This window comes from Venturia canescens, chromosome 2 (assembly GCF_019457755.1).
Source record: "Venturia canescens isolate UGA chromosome 2, ASM1945775v1, whole genome shotgun sequence".
NCBI lineage: Eukaryota > Metazoa > Arthropoda > Insecta > Hymenoptera > Ichneumonidae > Venturia > Venturia canescens.
This window is the reverse complement of record NC_057422.1, coordinates 18,833,467-18,857,512: the sequence shown is the minus strand read 5'-3', so window position 1 is coordinate 18,857,512 and position 24,046 is coordinate 18,833,467. Positions and strand designations below refer to the sequence as shown.

At 34.9% G+C, this 24,046-nt stretch overlaps 4 protein-coding genes across 8 annotated transcripts; 2 read left to right on the top strand and 2 right to left on the bottom strand.

Moving 5' to 3' along the window:
- Positions 1-998: 998 nt before the first annotated feature.
- clos (closca) lies at positions 999-17,402 on the bottom strand. Its single transcript, XM_043411418.1, has 16 exons — positions 17,156-17,402; positions 16,961-17,083; positions 11,511-11,665; positions 9,291-10,295; positions 8,362-8,773; positions 6,633-7,087; positions 5,051-5,199; positions 4,691-4,938; positions 4,332-4,580; positions 3,875-4,054; positions 3,576-3,736; positions 3,245-3,497; positions 2,918-3,158; positions 2,316-2,689; positions 1,779-2,093; positions 999-1,626 (listed from the first exon to the last, which is right to left on the bottom strand). The coding sequence occupies exons 1-16, from the start codon at positions 17,310-17,312 to the stop codon at positions 1,268-1,270; spliced, it is 4,836 nt and encodes a 1,611-aa protein (XP_043267353.1). The 5' UTR covers positions 17,313-17,402; the 3' UTR covers positions 999-1,267.
- Positions 13,233-16,938, top strand: LOC122406164 (RWD domain-containing protein 2B). The gene is made up of 4 exons (XM_043411440.1): positions 13,233-13,436; positions 13,598-13,897; positions 15,515-15,961; positions 16,450-16,938. Exons 2-4 carry the CDS (start codon positions 13,703-13,705, stop codon positions 16,684-16,686), a joined length of 879 nt encoding a protein of 292 aa, XP_043267375.1. The 5' UTR covers positions 13,233-13,436; positions 13,598-13,702; the 3' UTR covers positions 16,687-16,938.
- Positions 17,403-17,532: 130 nt separating the features above from the next.
- Positions 17,533-19,484, bottom strand: APC10 (anaphase-promoting complex subunit 10). Its single transcript, XM_043411451.1, has 4 exons — positions 19,344-19,484; positions 19,217-19,256; positions 18,865-19,117; positions 17,533-17,951 (listed from the first exon to the last, which is right to left on the bottom strand). Exons 2-4 carry the CDS (start codon positions 19,239-19,241, stop codon positions 17,660-17,662), a joined length of 570 nt encoding a protein of 189 aa, XP_043267386.1. The 5' UTR covers positions 19,242-19,256; positions 19,344-19,484; the 3' UTR covers positions 17,533-17,659.
- LOC122406160 (cytochrome c oxidase assembly protein COX15 homolog) lies at positions 19,481-23,991 on the top strand. 5 transcript variants are annotated; one of them, XM_043411435.1, is made up of 6 exons: positions 19,481-19,609; positions 20,021-20,180; positions 21,504-21,636; positions 21,923-22,055; positions 22,304-22,934; positions 23,635-23,991. In XM_043411435.1, the coding sequence occupies exons 2-6, from the start codon at positions 20,022-20,024 to the stop codon at positions 23,887-23,889; spliced, it is 1,311 nt and encodes a 436-aa protein (XP_043267370.1). In that variant the 5' UTR covers positions 19,481-19,609; position 20,021; the 3' UTR covers positions 23,890-23,991. The 5 variants fall into 5 exon arrangements, with proteins under 5 accessions (XP_043267370.1, XP_043267369.1, XP_043267366.1 ...); XM_043411434.1 differs by lacking the exon at positions 19,481-19,609 and adding an exon at positions 19,625-19,883; XM_043411431.1 differs by lacking the exon at positions 19,481-19,609 and adding an exon at positions 19,625-19,930.
- Positions 23,992-24,046: the final 55 nt, after the last annotated feature.

Sequence of the window (24,046 nt, the reverse complement as noted above, 5' to 3'; positions counted from 1 at the left end):
GGAGTTTCGGTACAGGCGATACAATGTTGCCATGCTAATCCATGCTAAAAAAATTCAAAAATTCAAAAAGTTCAAAATTTTATAAAATTTGGTGAACATATTCTTTAGTGCCAAATTTGACGACACAAATTTTTTAAGATTTTTCTTCTACACAGTTATCGAGTAATTGATCACTAAAGTTTACGTGTACAAGCATAGCGTTTCCATATATATAGGTATACATTCCGGGCATGAGAAATCTGCTTTAATGCGTAATTACTCGATAACTAAGTAGAAGAAAATTTTGAAAAAATTTGAGTTTTCGCACTTGATGCTGAAGAACATTATAACCAAATTTCATCAATTTCTTAATATTTTGACTTCTGTACTGAAACTCCTTAACTTATTACCAAAATTTCTAGAATCAGGAAAGAAAACGTAGTGGAGAAACAAACTGAACAGGAATCTCATTGGTTTAATTAATTATCAAAAAATTCTGGGTAATTAAAAAACACTTTTCAACTAAAAAACAATATTTTTTTCCTTTGCATCCAGCCGATAAAATTATAGAATTACAACGATTATAACAATTTTCTCATAGAGGAAGTAATCCCCTACGAAAAACAACGAATAAGTTTGTTCGTGAAACGAAAAATTTGATTTTCACAGTTCTATGAAAAAAAATGTTCTATCGATTCAACTTCAAAGGGTGATAGCACCAAAACGGTTGCTCCGAGCTCGTCGTTCATAAGGACTTTTTTCGTACGGAAATGAATTTTCTATAAAAACATATTCTTGTGGTTTTTGTGTGATTTTTTCCTGAACAGTTATGACACGATGATCAGAGGTCTCAATAGTTTCCTGGGTTATTCTTATGGAAAATTTTCAAAATCGATGCGCCGTTCGAAATAATTTTTTGGTGAACTCCGCTTTTCGTATTCTTTGTTTTCACCTTTATTCAACTTTCTCGGCTGGATGCAAAGGAAAAAAAATATCGGTTTTTCCCGCACACCCTAATATTGACAAAAAAATTTCTTTTTTCATAAATTTGTAGGAGAAAGCGGTTTGTTAGAACTGTATAAAACTCGTAGTTTTATTTTACAATGTTTCGAATACCACAATTGAGTTGATTATTCGATTTTCGGTGCATGTTTTTTTTCATCGTGATAATTATAATTTAAAATAAATATGAGTTGATGATTTTTCGATTTTTAACATGCAAATCGATTGCTATACTTATTTTACATCGAATAATATTTTCTTTAAGAACAATTTTTTGAATTTTCAACTAATTACCGATGAATCGAGCTCTCAGAAGATTCGTTGCATTTTTATCAGTCAGTTGAACGTAGTAGTCGTTGCCAATAGTGAATGTATCGATTTGGCCATGAAACTTGGAGTCGAGAATTTTTCGTGGCCCCCCGAGTCCTCCCAGTTTCCAAACGCCGTCGTTTCGGAAAATAAAGAATTCGTCGCTGGGCGTCGAACTCATCAAAAATGGTCCTCCACCCGGAATGGTCCATTCTTCGAAATTCGAACGGATTTCGTAGCGAATAATCATCAAATGATCACGCAGGCGGAGAGCGATCCAGAGAGGATTGATCGTTGTTGTAAAAGATCCTTCAATAATGCCCGGCACGAGCAGAGCTGGATGGAGTAAAAGCGTGAAGCAGAAAAAATTGGAAAAATAAGTTTGCCCAGTGAGCGTCGTAAAAAGTCAATAAAATCAACGTTTCGGAAAAAGTAAATCGTGACGAATGGAATCTAATGAAAAAACAACGCCAACTGCGAAAACTTACCAGCGAACTTGTAGAAACTTCTCCCAGTTGGGTCGTAACGAAAAATGAAAACGCCTCCACCAGGATCGGAGGTGACGAATACGACGAGGGGAAGACCCGAAAAGTCGATAACCCTTGCGGCGAGAACTCGACTGTCGTTTGGAATTACTAACACCGGCTGGAAAATCGAGGCTCTGTCACAATACAGAGAAAAATCGACGATTCCGCAGTTACCCAAATCGACGAAATAAATTTGTTCTTCGTTTGTCAAATCGAAATTTAATGCTTTTGAATTTGTTTCGACGAGCTCCAAGTTGTCCCAGTAGAATGCACGACCTGATGAACATATTTTCATTCAGTTTTAACAAACAATGTTTTGCATCTTTCGTGGAACGGAAAACAAATAAAAATTCAGCGTTCTCGATTCTTCGCGTTCAACGATACTCCAAAAAGCTTTTTCAACTGAATCATCAACGTTTCGTGAACAAGAAAAGGCGACTGAACGAATGAAAAAGACAAAAAATGCTCCTCCGTTTTCATACTGTAAAAGAAACTTACTGTCGATCGCGTTTTCAATTCCTTCAGCAAAAACGATCAATTTCGCAAGCGTTTCGTTCGTTGATCCAAGACTTCTCGTAACGTCCCCGAAATTTCTCAACTCGATGCCGTTGTACAATCCCTTAATCGTAACGTTGCCGGATATCGTTAATTTGTTGTTCAAACTGATCGGTGTTTTGATTATTTGTAAAGGTGATTTTTTCTTGAGTTGCTGCTCAACAAAAGAATTCAATCGAATTCCATTGACCAAACCTTCTGTCACAATCGTCGATGCTCTTGTACAGCCATTCAGTACTTTTGTCCCTTGGAGAATTTGGTTTGCAGACTTTTGTAACGAGTTTTCGACTTTTTTACCGTTCACCGTGCCCTCCACTCTGTGATTGGGAGAAAATACAAATTTGCTTGTTTACTATTTGCCTGCGGGAAATACTTGAATTAAAAAATCAGATTTTTATTCACTTTTACAAAAGCGAAATAAGAAGAATTTTGCAAAAAGAATAAAAAAGTAAATGTCAAATGTAGAAATTGTTGATTAGTCAATTTATAAGCTTCTAATCGACGCATTTTTCAGATCAATATTTTAATCATATCATTTGCAGGACCTCAGATTTTTCATTTCGACAGTTTTGAACGTTTTCCATCCTTTCACGACGATCGTTTCGTTCCCGTTATTTTTTTTCAACGTTTTACGTGCGAATTTATCGAATTTCAGACCATTCATACTTTGGGCTTCCAAATGGCGAATGATTTTTTTTCCTCTCACGATATTTTCTCTCGCGTCTTTTCTCACGACGTCAGTTGCGAAATTGAGGCCATTTATTTGATCCCGGAATTCATAATCGCCTGAAATAATCGAGATTTTCAACAGAAAATGCTCCAAAGTTTTCTTGACGAATATTTTCGTATTGTTTTTTATTCATCAATCATACCAGTGATAATGAGTTCTTCGAAATTCCACTTATTCGCGCTCACTTGAGGCTCGTTGATTTTCAGAGAATTGTACTCCAAATCATGGAGCCATGAAACGTTCGATCGCAAATGCGATTTCGATGATGCCACGATTTTAGGCGCAGCGACTGACGCGAACGATGCTTCGACGTTAATCATTTGCGGTTTCGTCTTACTCAGCAAACGGTTCTCAAGATCGAACCACGGACCAAGATCCGGAGTGTCGAACGATTGCTGCAATATCATAAAAATAATGATAAATTTCCATTTTTAGGAAAATCTCCATGATTATTGGATCATTTTCATGCTCACCAGTATCGTCAAATCATTCTCGAACGTAACATTTTTGAATAGCACAAATTCAGCAGAAATCCTGAACGGTCTGTCAGTCAACAAAACTTCGCTGAACAATTCGTCCAAATTTTTGTTATTAATGTTCGTTATTTTGGGTTCCTTCATAAATTGCACGTTTCCTAATTATTACAAGAAAAAAGAAGGACCATTGAATCGACGAAGCAATCGTTTTCTATTATTAATTTTGATGAAAGATAGAAAAAACTTTTTTATTCATATTCATGCAGTTACGATTGAAATTGTTCATTCAAAATCACCGTCGACAATAATATTAATGGGAATCCCTGACGATGGGATATTCAGTAAATTCGGCACTTCCATCGCCTCGGCTTCGAAACTGCCCAAAATCTCTTTCGAACCCAAATATCTTGGCATATTTTCTTGAAGACTGAACGATGTTTTCGTAGCGTATAATTCCCTGGCTTCGAGCCCTCCGGCTGTGGAACAAAAAAAAGTTAATTTGTCGAAACGCGAATCGGATGTTGAAGGTTTTCAAAAATGGCCGAAGAATAACGAGAAATTGATGCTGCGCATTCATTCTTGGGATTCAAAGATCGAAAGCAATATATTTTTTTTCAAAGAAATTGAGGTTGAGAGTGAGAAATCGACGATTGGATCTTCGAGGTTCCGAAAGAAACGGAGCAGCGATTTTTCAATATTTATTAGAAGAAATAACCAAAAAAAGCTTCGATAAAAAGATAAAAGAATTCTCACCAAACGTGACATTCGTCAATGAGAGATTGTCGTCCAATTTGACAGAGTCTCTTAAAAACTCATCGATTTTAACGTCATTCAATATACTGACGTATAAATTCCCTCTGCTTTGTAAATTTTGTATTTCGAGAGGCAAAGGAACATTGAATTTGCCCGACGTCATAAGTTCATGAGTTTTTAGATTGGTGAATCGAATCGGGCCCTTCAAACGAGTGGGCTCGCTCCATTTGGACAAAGTATTTTTCAATTCTGTGTCGGAATTCGAACAAACGAAAACTCACGGTTGATTACAATTTTTCGGGCTCTGATGAGTTTCATCCCACGATGACTCTTCAATTCAATGGCAAGAAAATACGTACCCTGAAATTCCACACCACGAACGTAATCTATTTCGGCCTCTTTCACTTTTATTTGTCCAGTCAAATTTTTCAGTGCCCAAGGCATTTCTTCGATCGTTGGAACAGAGTCCAAATAAATTTCACTCAATTCAGATCCACTGAAAAGATTAATGGCGCGAACAGACTTTGCAGTCCCTTTATCGACTACTAAATTCGACTCCCAGACGCCCTCGCTTATCGCAGCCACGCCGCACACCCGCAATGGCAATCTGGAATTCGTCAATTTATTTTTTCAACAGTAACTCGTGAGGGAACTCAGATATTTGCAATTTTTAATCCCATGCAAAGGGTTTTTATCGAAACTCTCATTTTTGTCTGTACCTTGGAGTTGGCAGATTCTCGTGCACCAAATTTCCCAGCGTAATTTCCGATCTCGTTGCAGTTTTGTGGCCCGTAATAAGTGAATGACCGAGATGATTTTTCGTTAGCCATTTGTAGGGAAAATTGTGTACCGTCATGTTGTTCCATGACTGAAAAAACAGTTGATCAATTGATTTCTATTTTATGGTAATTGATTCTTAAATTCCGAGTCGATTCGAGTCTAACAACGTTGATTCAAACGCCACGGAGAACATTTTTTGTACGAGGACAGCGCAGGTCACGCTTCTGCTGCAATTTTTCTTTGTCAATGTGGTGACGACATATTTATTTGCTCGAGTAACAAAAGTTTTGTATCAAAAGCAGGATCGTCTGCTCCCGCAGCACGCGCATTTGTTGGACTTCACAGAGAAAAGGGATTCGTTTTGTATAGTGAGAAATATATTATTTTTCGAGAATTTTCAAAGTACTTAGCCACCGATTACAAACAGCATAGTATTCTTTGAATTTTTCTACGTTTCGTTTCTTGAATTCTAAACAGCTTCATGTGGATAGCAAAAAGTGATGCACGCATGAGTTATTTAAATATCAACTCTAGAATACTCGTTCTCATCACAAAATTTGAATATCCTGCAAATGAAACATTTTATTTTAGCAATTTTACCGTTTATTTGCAATGATAAGCCCAGGGAAGAAAAAACTAAGCACGAATTTCAAAAGTACAAACGTCGAGGACACGATTTATGCAACTTGTTATTGGAAAATAATATCATAAGACTTCCGAATCGTGGATTTAAAAAATGGACCTTAAAAATTGCTACTTATTTGCTTTATTTTGCAAAAACCTAAAAAAAAAAGGGTCTTGGCCAAATTTTAATGTCACCATTCAAAAGAGCGACCTCAACAATAGTCGACAAGGTAGCTCACGAATTTTTTCAATGACGTTTTCACAGTGAATAATCCCCTGGAAAAGGATACACGCGAAAGGTGTTTTTTGGAAAGTTCTTCGCTGGCTGTCAACGACACAGTTGATGAAGAGAATTGTAAGGAAACCTTTTACAGGTTTGATTTAATGAATTTTTATTTTAAAAAATGCAAAATATTCTTGGGATAAAATATCTGAGTCAAAATATCCTAATGTCATAATATCCTCGATTTGAAAATATTCTACACTTGTAAGACCGAATGTCTTGAATATTTTTATGTCTAATATTTATGAATAATAAAAATAATATTGTAAAAAATATTATAAAAATAATATTGTTTGTATGTTTGTTTTTGTGGGTGTGTTTTTGTTTGTTTGGGAGTTTATTTGGATTTTGTGTGTGTGTGTAGGTCCCAGACAATTTGTCCTTGGACCAATCGTCTAACCAAATGCAAATTGCAGTCCTCGAATCACAGGAAAATTTCTCTTTCATTTTTCTTCTCTGTTGCCAAGAAAATCATCGTGAGCACGTTTCTACTTTTTACTCCCATAAAAATCCTTCATTCATTATTATTAATTAACAATAAATAACAAGTTATTGAATCATACAATATTAATAACAGCAACAAGTTAATTCGATGGGAACGAAGTGCAACTTACCACTTTATTATTCCGTAATTCAAGTCGTACTCCAACACGAGGAGCATTTAATGGGACTGCTTTTGAAATTATATCTTTATACGATTTTCCTTCCTTTCTTTTGATATCCTCGACCCGGAAATCTTCAAGAACCGTGACATTGTTTAGGGTAATATTGCCCGGAATTTCCAAGGCTTCTGGTACGTTGATTATTCGACTGAATTTGGTACCGACGGTACCGTTTATTTTGCCGCGTGAATCGACGACCCCTTTGATCCTCGCGTCCGAAACAGTCAGCGAACCGGTCATCACCGTGCCAGGCTCACTGTTCAGAGGCAATAAAAAGCCTCCGGGCGCGACCTCGAGCTCGTCCGTCTCGATACTCAACGCTTCGATCTCCTGGCGCGTGAAATCGGACGCAATATCTAAGAGGATTTTCGCGTTTCTTACCCTAAGTTCGGCGAACGTTGGAGAACCTAAAAATACGTAGATCGCTGCTTGAAATAATGCGCGACAATTATTTTTCGTCCACTTCAAATAATCCCGGAATTAAGGAAGATCACGCGTTACTCGTGATTCTAAAAAGCAACTGAACTTTTTTGCTCTTTTCATCATCAAAGAAACGATTTAAATTTATCCTCGCAATTGTTAAAATTATGCGTTGCTTATTTTTTGAGATTTATTCATTCATAATTCATAATTTATAATTAATTAATTTAAAAATTTTACTACGAAATCGTTTCAACTGATATCATTTAGCAGTTGAAACACTTTCGTAGTAAAATCGTCAAGCAAAACGTGACAACAGCCATTTTCTGTTTATATGCGTTGCACATCTATATTCTAAACCAGCTGGCCCACGGTGTTGTCAAACCTTCCACCGCTTATGTCGTTATTCCTCGTTAAGGGTGAATGATACAAAAGTCGAAATAATTAGAAATTGATCAAATTTGGTGATAATGTTCTTCAACATCAAGTGCGAAAACACAAATTTTTTCAAAATTTTCTTCTGTTTAGTTATCGAGTAATTACGCATTAAAGCAGATTTCTTATGCCCGGAATGTATACCTATATATATGGAAACGCTATGCTTATACACGTGAACTTTAGTGATCAATTACTCGATAACTGTACAGAAGAAAAATCTTTAAAAATTTGTATTGTCAAATTTGGCACTAAAGAATATGTTCACCAAATTTTATAAAATTCTGATCATTTTGAATTTTTTTATGTTTTTAGCATGGTTTAGCATGGCAACATTGTATCGCCTGTGCAATATATCCTTAATCTCAAATAAGTATTTTTCTTTTTCCATTCCCAAGTGATTTTCACTGGTAACAAGGCTTTCTCAAGACATCATTGATATCTAAAAACATTCTATTTTCTTACTCTCGTTTTTGGCTCTTTAAAGCTGGGAGGATCCCATTTCATCAAATCCAAATCGTCGCACAGAAAGTGTGCCTGCCATAAGAGCTCATGTGTAACCCTTAAAAAAATGTAATTTTCGTTAATTGTTTTCTCGACGACTAGACGGTAGATCCTGTAATAATTCCGGGGATGAATGCGCACGTCGTATATTTCTAGCATATTTCAAAATTTTAAAAAAAGTTGGAGTTTTCCATTTCCATAACTTAAATTTCCAGATTTCGCGTGAACTTCCTTAATGACTGTCTCGAGTGGATCAAAATAATTGAATATTTATAAAATTTATTATTTTTCTACCACGAAAAAAATGAATTTTGTGTTGTACCAGTGAATATTTGATCTCCCGTGACCTTGAGAACATCCTCGGCGAAATTGGGGAATGAAATTCCATTAACGTAGCCATCGACCGTTACGTCTTTAATTTTAGGTGCTGCAACAGGACACGGTAAGTTCTTCGACGATAAAATTCTCACGGTCTCGAAACTCAAATTTTGCTTGTCGTTGTTGAGCCATCGCACTTTATCCATAAACGTTTCCTTCTCTACAGTGATTGTATTTTTGGCACGACACACTCCCGTGCAGCTTATACGTATGTTGGAGGCATCGATGCTCTTCAATATCGGGTTTACTCGCGAAATGTAATTTTTCGACGACTTTTCCTGCATCAACACTTCCGAATGAAGCTCCCCCCAGCGACGCGTGGCTTTTACGAATTTCTCTACCGATTCACCATTTATCTGCAAGTTTTCGTCGTTTCTCGCATGAAAATTGTCATTTGGAAAAAACAACGTGAATTCATCGCTTTTGTGAGGGTTTTAAAAACAGAGGATTTTTTTTTACATTGAAATATTAATTTTTCAAAATTTAATTTAAATGAATTTATGAAATAAATTCATTTAAATTAATTAATTCGAATTGATTAAATTTAAATTTGAAATTTTGTCAATTTAAAATTTAAATTTAATCAATTCAAATTCGAATTAATTTAATTGAATTTATATTATAAATTCATTTAAATTAATTAATTCGAATTGATTAAATTTAAATTTGAAATTTTGTTAAATTAAAAAAAAAAAGACAAAAAAAACAGAAATAAAAGGCTAGAGAAAATCAGCGGGATTTTTGAATCCCAAATTGAAACTTTTTTGCAGTCCTGAAGGAATACGCAGAAAACATGGTTTTCCATTGTTTTTTTGTACAAAGAGCAATGAATTCGATAGTTTCCTCAAAATTTATAATTAATTTGAGTCCTACTTTACGAGCATGAAGAATCTGAATAGATCCTTGTTCGATTCGTAACGGAAGCTTGAGCTGAGGCAGATCAACGGTTGCCGGAATTAAAGAATTCAAGGAATCAGTGCACCAGAGCTTTGTTTTTTCCCTTAAGCTCGTTTCACTCTCTTTCCTCGCCCAAACAAATTTGAGTAAATTCCACGAACTTTTCGTGTTATTTTTAAAGATTCCTCCCTCATTCGTCCCGGAATCTCCCGAGCCTCTGACTTTGACAGCCAATAAACGGCCGTTGCTCAAGTCGAGTGGTCGAATATCGAAAATTCCGGAAGTTCGAACTCCCAACTCGGCGAATTTCCAGCCGTCGTACTGGAGAACGTTCAGGCTGTTATTTCGAACGAGGAACAACAGGATGGCGGCTTGATTATAAAATGCGGTGATTTTATGAGCGCCTGAAATTCCTTGAAAGGGTACGAAGCGGTGTTTCGACTGCTTGTAAATAAGGGTTGAATCGTCGCGAGCTAGAGCAAGAAAATATTCGCCCTGGTGGCCGTCCTCGCGGCTGAACTTCGTGGCGTCGTTGGCCCCTGAGAATCTTTGTGAAAGTACGAATTCTCGGGTGTGGAGAAGAAATTTAAACAGAGAAGTGCGCGACTGGTCGAGGGCGAGAAGATGCATGGCGCCGGTGGTCTGGAAAGCGACGACTCTTTTCGCGCCAATATGCAGAGTTTGTATTTCGTCAAAATATTCGCCCACCCAGGCGAAAACGGCGATTCTTTTAGACGAGGAAATAGCCAAATACGTTTTCTTCATGCCTTGCCAAAGGGTCAAATCCGTGGCATTGGGTGTCTTGACCGTTTGAACCCTTTCAACGATTTTTTTCGCGGGGCCTTGCCGCATTCGAAAAACGTGAGTGTCGCCGGTCGACCTTTGAACTAGAAAAATCGTTGCGATCGATGAGCTTTGGGATGTGATACGCGTGCCGTGTTCCACCCCGGAGAACCCAATGCGAGTGAACGCGCGTGTGGGCTAAAAAACAATGAAAATTAAGGAGCTTCGGTACAAAAGTCTAAATATTAAGAAATTGATCAAATTTGGTGATAATGTTCTTCAACATCAAGTGCGAAAACACAAATTTTTTCAAAATTTTCTTCTACTTAGTTATCGAGTAATTATGCATTAAGGAGTTTCGGTACAGAAGTCAAAATATTAAGAAATTGATCAAATTTGGTGATAATGTTCTTCAACATCAAGTGCGAAAACTCAAATTTTTTCAAAATTTTCTTCTACTTAATTATCGAGTAATTACGCATTAAAGCAGATTTCTCATGCCCGGAATGTATACCTATATATATGGAAACGCTATGCTTATACACGTAAACTTTAGTGATCAATTACTCGATAACTGTGTAGAAGAAAAATCTTAAAAAATTTGTGTCGTCAAATTTGGCACTAAAGAATATGTTCGCCAAATTTTATAAAATTCTGAACTTTTTGAATTTTTTAATTTTTTTAGCATGGATTAGCATGGCAACATTGTATCGCCTGTACCGAAACTCCTTAAGGGTGAATGATACAAAAGTCGAAATAATTAGAAATTAATCAAATTTGGTGATAATGTTCTTCAACATCAAGTGCGAAAACACGAATTTTTTCAAAATTTTCTTCTGTTTAGTTATCGAGTAATTACGCATTAAAGCAGATTTCTTATGGCTGGAATGTATACCTATATATATGGAAACGCTATGCTTATAAACGTGAACTTTAGTGATCAATTACTCGATAACTGTACAGAAGAAAAATCTTTAAAAATTTGTATTGTCAAATTTGGCACTAAAGAATATGTTCACCAAATTTTATAAAATTCTGATCATTTTGAATTTTTTTATGTTTTTAGCATGGTTTAGCATGGCAACATTGTATCGCCTGTGCAATATATCCTTAAAGCAGATTTCTTATGCCCGGAATGTATACCTATATATATGGAAACGCTATGCTTATACACGTCAACTTTAGTGATCAATTACTCGATAACTGTGTAGAAGAAAAATCTTTAAAAATTTGTATTGTCAAATTTGGCACTAAAGAATACGTTCACCAAATTTTATAAAATTCTGAACTTTTTGAAATTTTTTATGCTTTTAGCATGGTTTAGCATGGCAACATTGTATCGCCTGTACCGAAACTCCGTAAGTGAAGTTTCCACTTGGGAGGCTCGTAACCTCTGCCGATGGGCTCATTTACCTCGTAAAGAAACAAGGAAATCCCCGAAGAATTAAGCGCAGCCGCGTACCAGCGCGGCGGACCCCTCTCATTTCGGTATACAAAAAAAGTGACGTCGATCGCATCGGAGAAATCAAGACCCGGTGTCCTCTCGAATCCGCTCAAAACTCTTACGTCTGAAAAGTAAAAGAAAAAAAAAAGATTAATAAAAGTGGCAATTATCGCGTATCGCGACACCCGCTGGAACTGGCTCGTAACATTTTTTATGACGTCTTTATGACCTCAAAATAACGTAACTATAGTCATATTATGCTGGCGCATGACTTTTTTAAAAAAAAGACACTTTTGCAACTTTTTTGACCACAAACAATTTTAGAAAGGGGGGAAGAAATAAAGAAACACGAAAGGTAAAATAATCAAAATATGAAACCCAACGATTCCGCACACAAATCGAAAGTGTTTTTATCATCAGTCCTCTGTTTCGATGCCCAATAAATGCCAAGAGATATATTCACTAATTTATAAAATTTTGTTCGTTAAAAAAGATGATGCGCCAACATAACATGACTAGTTATGATTTTTTCAAGTCACAAAGAAGTCGTAAAAAAATGTACAAGCCCATTGCAGCTGGTGCCAAGATACTAAATTCGTTTCTTCACACTCGCAAATATACTCATATAAATGTAAACAATGAAAAATGATAAAGCAAAATTTATTAAAATAACAACTTTATCTTAATAAATATAATAATTATTTATTATATAAATACAATATATAATATGTGTAAATATGATAAAATAATAAACAATAAATAAATTAGAATGATAAAAATAAAAAATAGGCACGTTAAATTATCAATGATCATTTTAGAGTGAAACAAAACACGAATTATCGTTTGATGACATTTGCATGACGAGCTATACGAAGACGACTACGCGCGACCGACCAAAATGCATGTCATGTGTTTCCTTCACTCTATTGCCCGCCTATTTCACCGTATGCCAATGAATAACCTTCGAGTATGGGCTTCGGCAACCACCAACGTTTTAATTTATTCTCAATCAACGTGATTTACAGCATCGAAGGCAAGGAATATGTTACAAAAGAGAAAAAATTAAAGGGGACCATTATACCAGACGAATCATACGGCCGAAAGCAAAGCTTTCAGTCCCCAAGCTCAAAATTAGACCGCATTATGAGTCAACACTTTTTCGAACACAAACATGTTCGCTGCTAGGACTAAAATCACATTTTCTCTTTTTATATTGTTGCAAAAGCGCAGTATCACATTCCACTTTCCCAACGAATGGTAACAGAAAGATCTTTTCTTATATTTTACTTTACCAGAAAACTTCGGATCAGCAAGGCTAATCCGGCGTGGTGCTGTGACAAGAGAAATTAATTACGAATGAGAAATCGAATCACCCGAATTTTCATGTTTTTACTACGATGTAACCACCAATAACAGCTAAAAAAACTTTTTTCTACCATGCGTCGTTCATTGGACGAAGATGGAACGAAGCCTCCGGTTTGGCTCCGGTGCCACAGTCAGCTGTGGCGAGATAGTGAGACAACTTTGCATAAATAATACACAAAACCGAACGATGAAAGTCTCCGTCGAAGTTCCATCAACATATTCGAGAACTGCATCTGCTCCAACAGTCTTTTAGTTTCTAGTTTTTTATCAAGTAATTATATTATGTACCTTATTTGTCTACGTTTGAGAGATTCTGCGTATCGAAATATGTGGTAAATGTACTGGAGTAATCGATAGAAATATCCTTAGACCATCCTCTCATATTCTATTCCTTATCGAAAGACGAAGCTTCTATCCCAGGAACAAAGCCAAAAAGAAGTCAAGATTGAGGAAGACCAAAATTAATTTCTAAAATTTGCGAAAATGATCCAATACGTGTCCGGTGAGGTTCTTCCGGTTCTTCAGAGATGGTAAGTTAGAGAACTTATTCATCAACACCGCAACATAGCGTCTCTAACGGTAAACTTGGGAACTCCCACGCTTTCGTATATCGAGCGAGCGTGTGCGACGCCAATGTTTTTCTTTCGCTTTATCTTTCCGGCTTGTTTTTGTTTATAAAAAATATTCGTAGATAAAACAAACAACCCGTGTCGTGTGTAATCGCGTGTGGAAGTAGTCGAAGCGATCGCTTCGTGGGAACATATGTTACGGAGCCGTGTTGTTAAAATATACTCAAATGTCGACGTTAAACGAAATAAGAGAAAAAGTGGAGGCTCAGTTGTGTGAACTGGAGGCACTGCAATCCGTTTATCCAAAAGAATTAACGATTGCTGATCATGGAAATTTGGCAGATCTCAATGAATTTGTTTCCGGTAAACGTGCTGCTCCCCCATTAAGACTTGAATACACTATCGAGATTACGACTCCTGAGGTATCTTTCGCAAATAATTCATAATTATAATATTATTCTCATATGTGAACTATTTTGGCGCGATAAAACAATTGAGTTCTTCATTCCTCTATCTCCAAATAATTTTGCTCAGTTCAACATTCTATCTATGCAATATTTTGCTTTTCAGCATATTTTACTTGAATATTCATGCAACTACGCAAAAAAATATTTTAATTCCACTGAAGTAGTGATATTCCCAAAAAAAGGTGGCAATAGAGAAATTATATTCAACTAATCAGAGAATTATGCTGCTGATGCTGCTCAAATATCGCTTTCTAGTACGAATTACTATTCTGGAAAATCCCTTTCTAATGTGATATAACTACTCTTGATTATCACTTTCGCCGATTACGTATTAATTTTAGATTTAAAGTTGACTCGGGCGAGTTCAATCAGCGTAAATGGCCGCCCCATATTTATAACGATTGTTCGAATTAAATAATTTTATGTTTTCGTCCTGTGTCTAAAAATTGAAGGTCCACAGACATTCATTGCAATACTCTTTGACACATTTACTCGTGGATCGCATATTGAAAATTCGAAATAATTTTTCTCATGTGGTGAAACACTCCAATGTATAATCGTTCCGAAATTTGCACACTACCAAATGTTACCTTGTACTAAAATAGTTGATCGCACGAAAAAACTTCATTTAGATTATAATCGATGTTCAATGTCTTTCTTTACTACAAAATTATATTTTTTTGTCTTTGTCAGAAAATCGCTACGTGTTCCAGAGAGCATTATACGCCGTAGAGTAAGGAAAATATGACGTCATAAAGCCAGAATTTTCGTGCATGAGTGTGCGGCCGGGCTTGCCTTGACTTTTTCGTTTGACGTCTCTTGATAAAAATACTCATTAAGAGTATGGATCAGTCAACTAACCTCACTTGGAATTTTTGAAATTGAAATTCTCTGACACGGTTTGACCGATTAAAAAAAGGCTTTGTCAGCCTACGCAGAACGATGGCAAAAATCGACTGACAGAGCCGTTTATTAATCGGTCAAACTGTGTCAAAGAATTTTGATTTCGAAATTTGCAGCTATCTCTCTCGCACTCACGGTTGCGATATACCGACTGATCCATCCTCTTAAGGGGGGTCCTGCTTAAGAAAGTCAAAAAATCGATTGTTTTTTTGGACAAGGGCACACTTCAAAAGTGCAAAAACATTTTTTTAATGTGAAAAATACTGATTTGTACATGGTTTATGCGCAAAGTCTGATTGTTGAAATTTCTCAGATGTGTACAATGTAGAGATCGTAATTGTCTGCAATAAAAATTCCAATTTTTTTTCCATTTTCACATATTTTACTTCCATATGAACCTATAAAAATCCGAAAAAATTGCGAAAATAAATGCTAATTTATTAAACTCCCTTATCCCATTAAATTGGAGAAATTATTCTCGTTATTATTTTAAAATATGCTCCAAAGCTTTTGAAGCTCCAAAAATGCTCCACCACTTTTTCGTTATGAAAATTTGATCGGTTTATCATTTGATTGTAATTCGTTGATCGTGATAGAAATTTTGGGAACGAGCAATGATTTTTCAAAACAATGTCGTCGCATATGTTTATAAGTTTGAAAAAATTGTAGGGATCTGCCGAACTCCAGGTGAATCTACCGTTCAAGTACCCGGAGGAGAGGCCTGAAATTTACGTGAGAAGTTCGTGCCTCGATCGGATCCAACAGACACGCATGAACGAGGATCTCAAGACTTTCGTCGATCTTCAAGAAATCGATGAACCGTGTATCTATTCGTTGGTAACTTGGACACAGGATTATTTCGAAGGATACGTCAGGAATTCACAAAAACGATTGAAAAAAAATAATGGGCTGACCAAGAAGACAGAAGAAAATAGAAAAATGCCTATTTTCGCTCGATATTGGATTTACAGTCATCATATTTATAGTAATTTAAAGAGAAAAGATATAGCTGACGAGGCTAAGGAAAATTCTCTAACTGGTTTTTGTCTCGCTGGAAAACCGGGTATCATTTGTGTTGAAGGCGCCAAAGACGACTGTGAATATTGGTGGCAAAAAGTACGTAAACGAAATGATACATTTTTTTTTTTTATTATAATCAGTATTAGTTAATCAAGAGAAATCGATAAAATGGAATAACTGCGAAAAAACAAATTTCATTTTTCTTCCTAAAATCTTATTCAAATTCGTGTCACTTTAAGATGGGTTTTTTCCACCAAAAACTTAGTTCATTATTGTTCAGGACTCCAGCATTGATTCACGATTATACGAGACGAGAAAATCATGAAAACAAAAGCCATTTTTGAAACTGCGTACACGAAGACGCAGAAACATCGGATCAATTTTTCAGAGAAGGCTGAATTAAGCTGGATTCGTTCGCTTCACTGTTGGTTAAATCTCCTTACGTTTTTCTCTTTAACCGAGATGCTTTTGAGCAAGATTATTGTAAAAATGTGGGATTTGTTTAAGTACCATCTAATATTTATCCTAAACCATTACTTACTTCGACCAATGGTTCAACGGAATTATTTATTGTTTTCTTGCAGATCAAAGTAATGAACTGGCACAAAATTCTTGTCAAACTAATCGAGGACGAAGATATGTTTGATAATAATTTAGAGAATTATCGGAAGTTCAGTGAATTTCAAGAAATATCATTTCCAACGACAGATAAACATAACGATATGGGACAACTACTCAAGTATCTCACGGAGCATGGATGTCAGTACGTTTTTAAGGAGCTTTTTGGAGTCGAAGGAAAAATTGCTGTCTCTACAGAATGAAACGTGTATATATATTTTCCACAATATTGTGTCATCGATTCTATGAATTTTCAAATCATGTATTTTTCCAATTTTTTAAAATCTTTTTCTACTTATATAGCGACATTTTTTTTATGATCAAGCTTAAAGAGATAACGAATCGAATTGTACATTTATAGAGCCATATACTTTTATTTCGTTTGAAATTTTTGTGCTATATATTATATGTATAGAAATATTTTTTAATGAAAATATAATATAAAAAATAGTAAAGCGTGTTTCCAATCGATCTTACCCTTGTCCGTATCAAGTTGACGTTTTTCCCTCGACAAATTACTCGACTTTTTCAATCTGTTCACATATTCACTGATTCGATGGTCGATGGATTTGTATAAATCTCGCGTAGGTGATTGGTATTCTGCAATTCAATATATTTGCTTAAAATTACCGTGAAATCAACTGCGTTATTTACTATCAATTTTTATTGTACCGTATTCGAGTCTCAAGTGATCGAAAAAACGAGTCGTGGATTCGAGAGCTCGAAGCAAGTTTTGGTCAGGCGTTGTACAAATAGTGCGAAATGAAAACGTGAGTACGAGTATGAACAAGAGACGCGCTGACATTGTTGATCGAAATGGGTGCCTCATTTGTGACGGTGAGGGACTAACAAATTATCGAAAGAGCGACGGGATATATACAAAGGAGCGAGCAAACGATTGTTTACATTCGACTCTGGAGCTCGATTTTTGTTTTCATTCATTTGTTCTCAATACAGTAGGAAACGATTGTCGCAAAATCTTCACTGTGAAATCAACTTGCACACGCAACATAAGTATCGAAAAAAAGTGCCTGAGAATGAGGACAGGCTTTGTGGAAAATTATTGTTTATTGAATAAACTACAATTTTGGTTAAACAAAATTTTTCTGTTTTTATGGAAAAAGAAAGAAGTATATATTGAACCCAGAGAATTAGAGTGTAAATTTCATCATAATTTTATCTTATAGTCGCGTATCGTTGAAATTCGTTAGTGATAAACTGTCCAGGGATGTGAGGCGCCGGTGGTCCCAAAATATCTTGAGCTGGACTGTGGACTTTGATTTGTCTCATATGAGTATCTCTCCCGTTCTGATGATTACTTATAACAGCTATTTGAATCATAAACGTTCTTATGGGTCTATCACTTATATCTTTTATAGGTATGACGACCCATCCACTGGGTTCGTTAAGGTCCATAACTTCCACTTCTTGTAGATCATTGAAATTTGTTCCGGCTCTGATGCTTATCCTAAAATAGGGATGCGCATTCATTTTACTGAGTTATATTAGACTTGATTAACTAAAAAACTTCAGTCAAATGATTATTAACAGAATATTCAATCGAATAGAAATAATTAAAGAAAATGAGATATTGATTGTTAGATAATTTTGATTTCCGCTTGTAAATAGTATCATATGCAATACTGATTTATTATTCATTGTTAGAATCATTATAATTTCTTATTTCTATTTTTTTAGGTATTCTTTTTGCAAATAATTGGATATGAGAAAGCTCCGCCTACCCATATATCCCAATACCATTGTTTCATTATCACTCAACTCACGTTTTATCGTTATTTTATTCTTTGTGGCCACTCATATATTTTCTTACACTTTCAATGTTACTAATCAAATTTTGAGAATGCTCGATAGACATGACTCACAGGCATATTTTCAAAAACGTATTAAAACTTCCAGAATCTTTGTTTATTGTTTCATTATCACCTATCGGTTTTCTCTAAATTTTGTGCTATGTTTGTTTATGCTTTCATTAACGATCAGGCTTGAGCGACTTATTTGTATTTTTTTTCTCCATTTCATGTTAATTTCATCATAAGCATGTTTGTTCAAATCCAAAGACACATACAAGTGATTTATTTTTAATGTGATAACATGCTTGTTGGAAATCAAAGAATATATTACATATTTGTACAAGGGTGTCATTGCAATAATTATTCATCACTAATCAGTTTGGTATCAAAGCCATTATAAATTTCTTTGGGTTTTTCCAGATCTTTATTTTACGGGAACATGGAAATTCATGACCTGGGATTAACGTTTTGTCAGCTGGAATTATAGAAATTCACAGATCAGGATAAGTGGTATTTTGTATGAATATTATAAACGAGATGAAATTGAAAGTGAATATTCACTCGTATTACCTGCTTGGAGTATAACTTTCGTCAAGTTTATAATCAGTAAATATACAAATATCACGGATAGCAGTTTTTTTTCTGAATTGTATATTAACAAGGTGGGGCAATTGTCCATCAGATTGCCAATAAGTTTCGGTAATATTGTCGCGCAATTGATCAACTCCAAAACCAGGTTTGCAGCTTGACAAACTCCAAATAGCGTGATTTCCTACCTCACGAATTCTACCTGCGAGTACGTCTTGCACAGGATCGATATCTCCTGACGATCGAAAAATAAAAAGTCAATAAATCAGCCAATAATCAGTTTTCTATTATTTTAATACTCAAAGTAAAAATGTATTAATCACAAACTACGTACCTCCGCCGCTCGTTTTATTACTCATTTTGAGGTTATAATGCTGTCAAAATAATATGTAGTGTATACAAAAAACACTCGTCTTTATAGCCTTAGATACGTCAATATTTTTGTTCGGAAACTCACGTACCGGTATAATTTTCCACGTTACAATTTAATGAGACAATTCAAATAGTTTGTAAACTTTCGTGATGTTTTTAGAAAAAATATTGAATGTTTAACCATTATCTCGTATATTAAAAAATTGGTGTCAAATATTTTAAAGCTCCTGCAAAACCTGTAACTGTCGTTATTATTCTTGCATCTGCAATCTGCATCAGTATCTAGATGCAACTGTGTCACCACTGTTACCAGTGTCACTTTTGAATGGATAATATAAGGATAAAGCTTCAAATGGTTAGTTTACGATCATACCGCTTCGCAAACATGGCACTGAAAGCATGGCACGGAGGTCGAGCTCTCGCATTGAGAGGTTGAGACTGTTGAGAGGTTATACGAGAGACATTCGTCACTCGCCTAAAAGTACCGGAGTGCTGATCGCAGTCCTTCACTTTATTTAGTTTGAAACAAAAATAAAAAATAAGTAACAAACTAGTAGAGTTTAAAGTATCACTCTGTAACGATTTTTAGGAACAAAACATCTGTGAAACTCAAATATCGCGAAAGAAACGTGTGTAACTGGAGTTTCATTGCAACATAACGTGCAATTGTCACGAAGTAAACAGGCGAAAAAGAAAACTATATTTTTGCAAAATATCAATTAATTGAAATTGTGAAGTTGATTCTTAGATCGCTTATTCATTCCAGTATGTTAAGTGTTGCACGGAGCTGTACAAGATTCGCTCCGACTAGAGCAATCTTGAAAAATGGATTTGGAACGCAAAGCTTTTACCGCACTGCTCAAAAAAGCCCACCGACCAGTTTTAGTCTTAGACTGTTTCAGAGGGGCCAAACTCAATTCACTCAGGTTATTTACAAATTAATTATTATATGCTTTAAAAAATGTGTAACAGCAGACCGTCATCAACTGTAAAAAACTAATTAATAGATGCACCCATTAAAATCATTTTCAAAATACTAAATGCAAAAATTATAAAAATTTTCATCCGTGACAACTTCTCTGCACTCGATTTTTATTGTTGCTATTTACAACCCCTATTCTAAAATATTTATTTTTGAATCTATGTTTCATTACAGAATATTAAAATTTATAAAATTGTATCCAAATAACTGAGAAATTATTAATTTGAGAAGAAATTTGATATTGTTTGAAATATAGAAACCAAAGATTTTGATTTTCATTGAACATTTTATCATTGCTTAGAATTTTAATTTTTCAATATTCCAAAATATTGACCAGTTGAAGGAGCGCACGGATGAAGAGAAATGATTTTTGAAAAGTTATTGCAGAAACTATATTAAACAATTAAAATTTTAAAGATTCTAGAGATTATTCTCTTAAAGAACTATTCAAATAGATACCTTCATCATAATAAGTCTGTCATAGTTGACCCAAAATAAACAATTCAGCTATTTCTTGTTTTGAAAAGTTGTTTAAACAACCATGGTACAAAAAAAAAAGTAGATTGCAAATCGTCCTCAAGATAGATTGGATGTTAGTTTCAAAAACATAATTTCATGGAAAAACATTCAGAATTGTTACAATCAGTGAAAAGTATGATCTCTCACCTAACGAATTTTTGTTTTCTTTTCACGTGTGATCCAGCATAGAATTGGCAACTCGTAATATTTTAACTAAGCCAATATCAACTAGATTGGCCGTTTTTCCTAACTGCTACTCAAAATTCATACTAAACATTCCTGACATATAAAACATCAAAAAAGTGAAAAAATTAAACCTTGATTCTCTGTTGCTCAATGTATATGCTCCTTGAGAAGTTGAAATCTAGTTTTGAAAAAGTGATAGAATTAAAAAACACTATTTGCATTTCACCTCAGTGTGATGAAATAAATTTTAATTACTGCGGATAAGAAATTTTTAATATTTCTCAGTTGTATGAAAATTTTCTATTGTACAGTTTTTTCATATTTATGGCAATCTAATTTTTTTCAATAAGAATTTGCAATAAATTCGACATAATAAGCTCAATATAATAGTCATAACTCATTTGAATTGGAAATTTCAATTTGTCAGAGGATTATAATAAATTTTATAGATGTATCATCTATACGCACGTTTATTGAGAATTCAAAAGGAATGATAAAAATTACTTTGCAGAAATAACCAAATGCAGTTTGATGTAATGAAAGGATTTATGTATGCTATTAGGTGGAAGGCCTGCTCCAAAGAACGAAAAACCAATCCGTAAGACGTGCTTCTGCGATGGGTCAAAAATCGCAGAAGATTGTTGGTTCTTGGTTGTTGACTTGCAGCGGAATGGTATTCGTTGCTGTGGCACTAGGTACCATGAGCTACACCATTTTTTATTTCTTCGTTCGTTACGTCGTTAGAATAATAGTCGAAAAAACTTACGGCAAATAAATTCCATAATGCATATATAAAAGGAAAAAGAGAATCAAATCGACCGAAAATAATCGGTGAAATAAAAAACAGAAGCTACGTCAGTATTAATAGAGTAAATTGTACAAATTTTGTCAAATGCGTTTTATTTTTTAAAATTGAATAAATGGTAATTGTGTTGGAAAGACGTTTGATCTATTCTTTTTTCGACCTGTCCACGAACTCAGGTGGGATTACGAGACTTACGGAGTCGGGATTGTCGATGGTGACTTGGAAATTTTTGGGCGAAAAAATGCCTTCTGGTGAAACTCAATGGATCGAAGAATTTGAGAGATACAAAGAATATCCTGAGTACAAAATGTAAGATAATTTTTTCAGAAAAGCCAGTGCATTAGATGTGTGTCTTTTGTTTAACTTTTTCTTTCATTTGAGTTGATTTGAAGTTTTTTAAATTTCCTTCGAGTGTTCCTTGTCAAAATAATTTTAACTTTTACCAAGAGTTTTGTTTAAATAGATAAAGAATTCTTATGACGGGTTTATAAGCTTATTGATTTAGCTGTGAAGAAAATCGTTCGTGATATTTTTCAAACAACATAAACTTTTTTCAGACTGAATAAGGGGATGACGTTGGAAGAATTCAAGAAGATATGGTGGATGGAATATATGCACAGAATGTGGGGTAGATTAATAGGAATAACGTTTGCTTTGCCAGCAACGTTTTTTTGGGCAACAGGAATGTTAATGCCAGCGGTAAAGCCTAGAGTACTGATATTGGGCTCGCTGATAGGACTTCAAGGTCTTATGGGATGGTACATGGTGAAATCAGGTTTGGAGGATCGCTTCGATGGTCCATCAGACATTCCAAGAGTTTCACAATATCGACTCGCTTCTCATCTCGGTCTGGCTTTGCTAATTTATACCGGGTTTCTCTACAATGCCTTCGACCATCTTTTCCCTGCGAAGAAAATGGACTTGGACTTGTTTGGAACTCGAAACATCCCTGTTAAAATTTTTAATGGTTTGCGAAAATTCAAGCGTTTTGTTTACACGACCAAAGGACTCGTTTTCGCCACTGCCATTTCGGGTGCATTCGTCGCTGGACTCGATGCCGGTTTGATCTACAATACTTTTCCCAAAATGTCAGATCGCTGGATACCTGATGATTTGTTCGCCCACAAACCCATCTATAGAAATTTCACTGAAAATCCTACTATGGTGCAGTTCGAACATCGAATATTGGTACTTTCAGGATGATTTACTAAATTTTTGTCAATACCTATTAGCTTTTTCTAATATTAATTCATTTATTTTGCTTACAATATTATTTGCATGTTTGATTCTCGTTTCAAAAACTGTTATTTATACTAAATTTATGGTTTGTAATTGATTTCGCGATTTTCTCGATGTTGAAGGAATTTTTATCCAATTTTAAATAGATATTCCGTTTGATGGTTCGCGGTACATTATGAAAATAGTAAAACTTTACATTCATTAGAACAATTTTATTTCATAAAAATTTCAATGATAATGACTTTTGAACAATCAATTGCTCTAGATATAATCAAGTCATTGATTTGATCTATTGAAATGTAATAAGATCCTCGGAATTTCAGAAATTTCAGGCATTTTTTTAGTAGGGTTTGATAAAATTTTAAAATAAAGGAAATATTTCAAGAAAAAAACCTACAATCAAACAATAGGATTCCAGTGTTATTACTGCGAATCAATATTTCCGGAGATTCAACGATCGCTGAATTTTTTTAGATTTTGTTCAAACGAAGTTTTGAAACTCCTTAATGCATTTCTTGATTTGAATCGTGCGTGTCATTCATTTTTGAAAATGCAAAATTCTGATGAACATGGATGTGAAAGGGTCAATTGAAATCAATTCAATGCTTCTATTTTTCGGAACTAAAAGCTATTTCCTTTTTTTTTCAAGGGAATAACAACTCTCACCGTTATCACGTTGATGGGCCTAAGATCTCGAAAGTTTGATCTCCCTGGTCGTGGTTCCGCTGCAGTAAAGGCGGTGGTCTGCGCCGGTTATCTCCAAGTATTTATAGGAGTAACAACGTTGTTGTATCACGTTTTAGTACCATTAGCAGCGATGCATCAATCCGGAAGTCTCATACTATTGAGCACTGTTACATGGCTTTGTCACGAGATGAAACACGTCAAAAAAATTATTAAATAATTATGGCGTACGAAGTCTTGAGCCTTGTTGTAAAATATATGTACATTTTTATCCGCTAAGCTTTAAACAATAAAAGTATAGGAACGAAAGTTTCAAAGGAAATTTACTTCTAAATAACATTTTTTAAATCTATTTTCTAAATTTTTATAGGAATGAA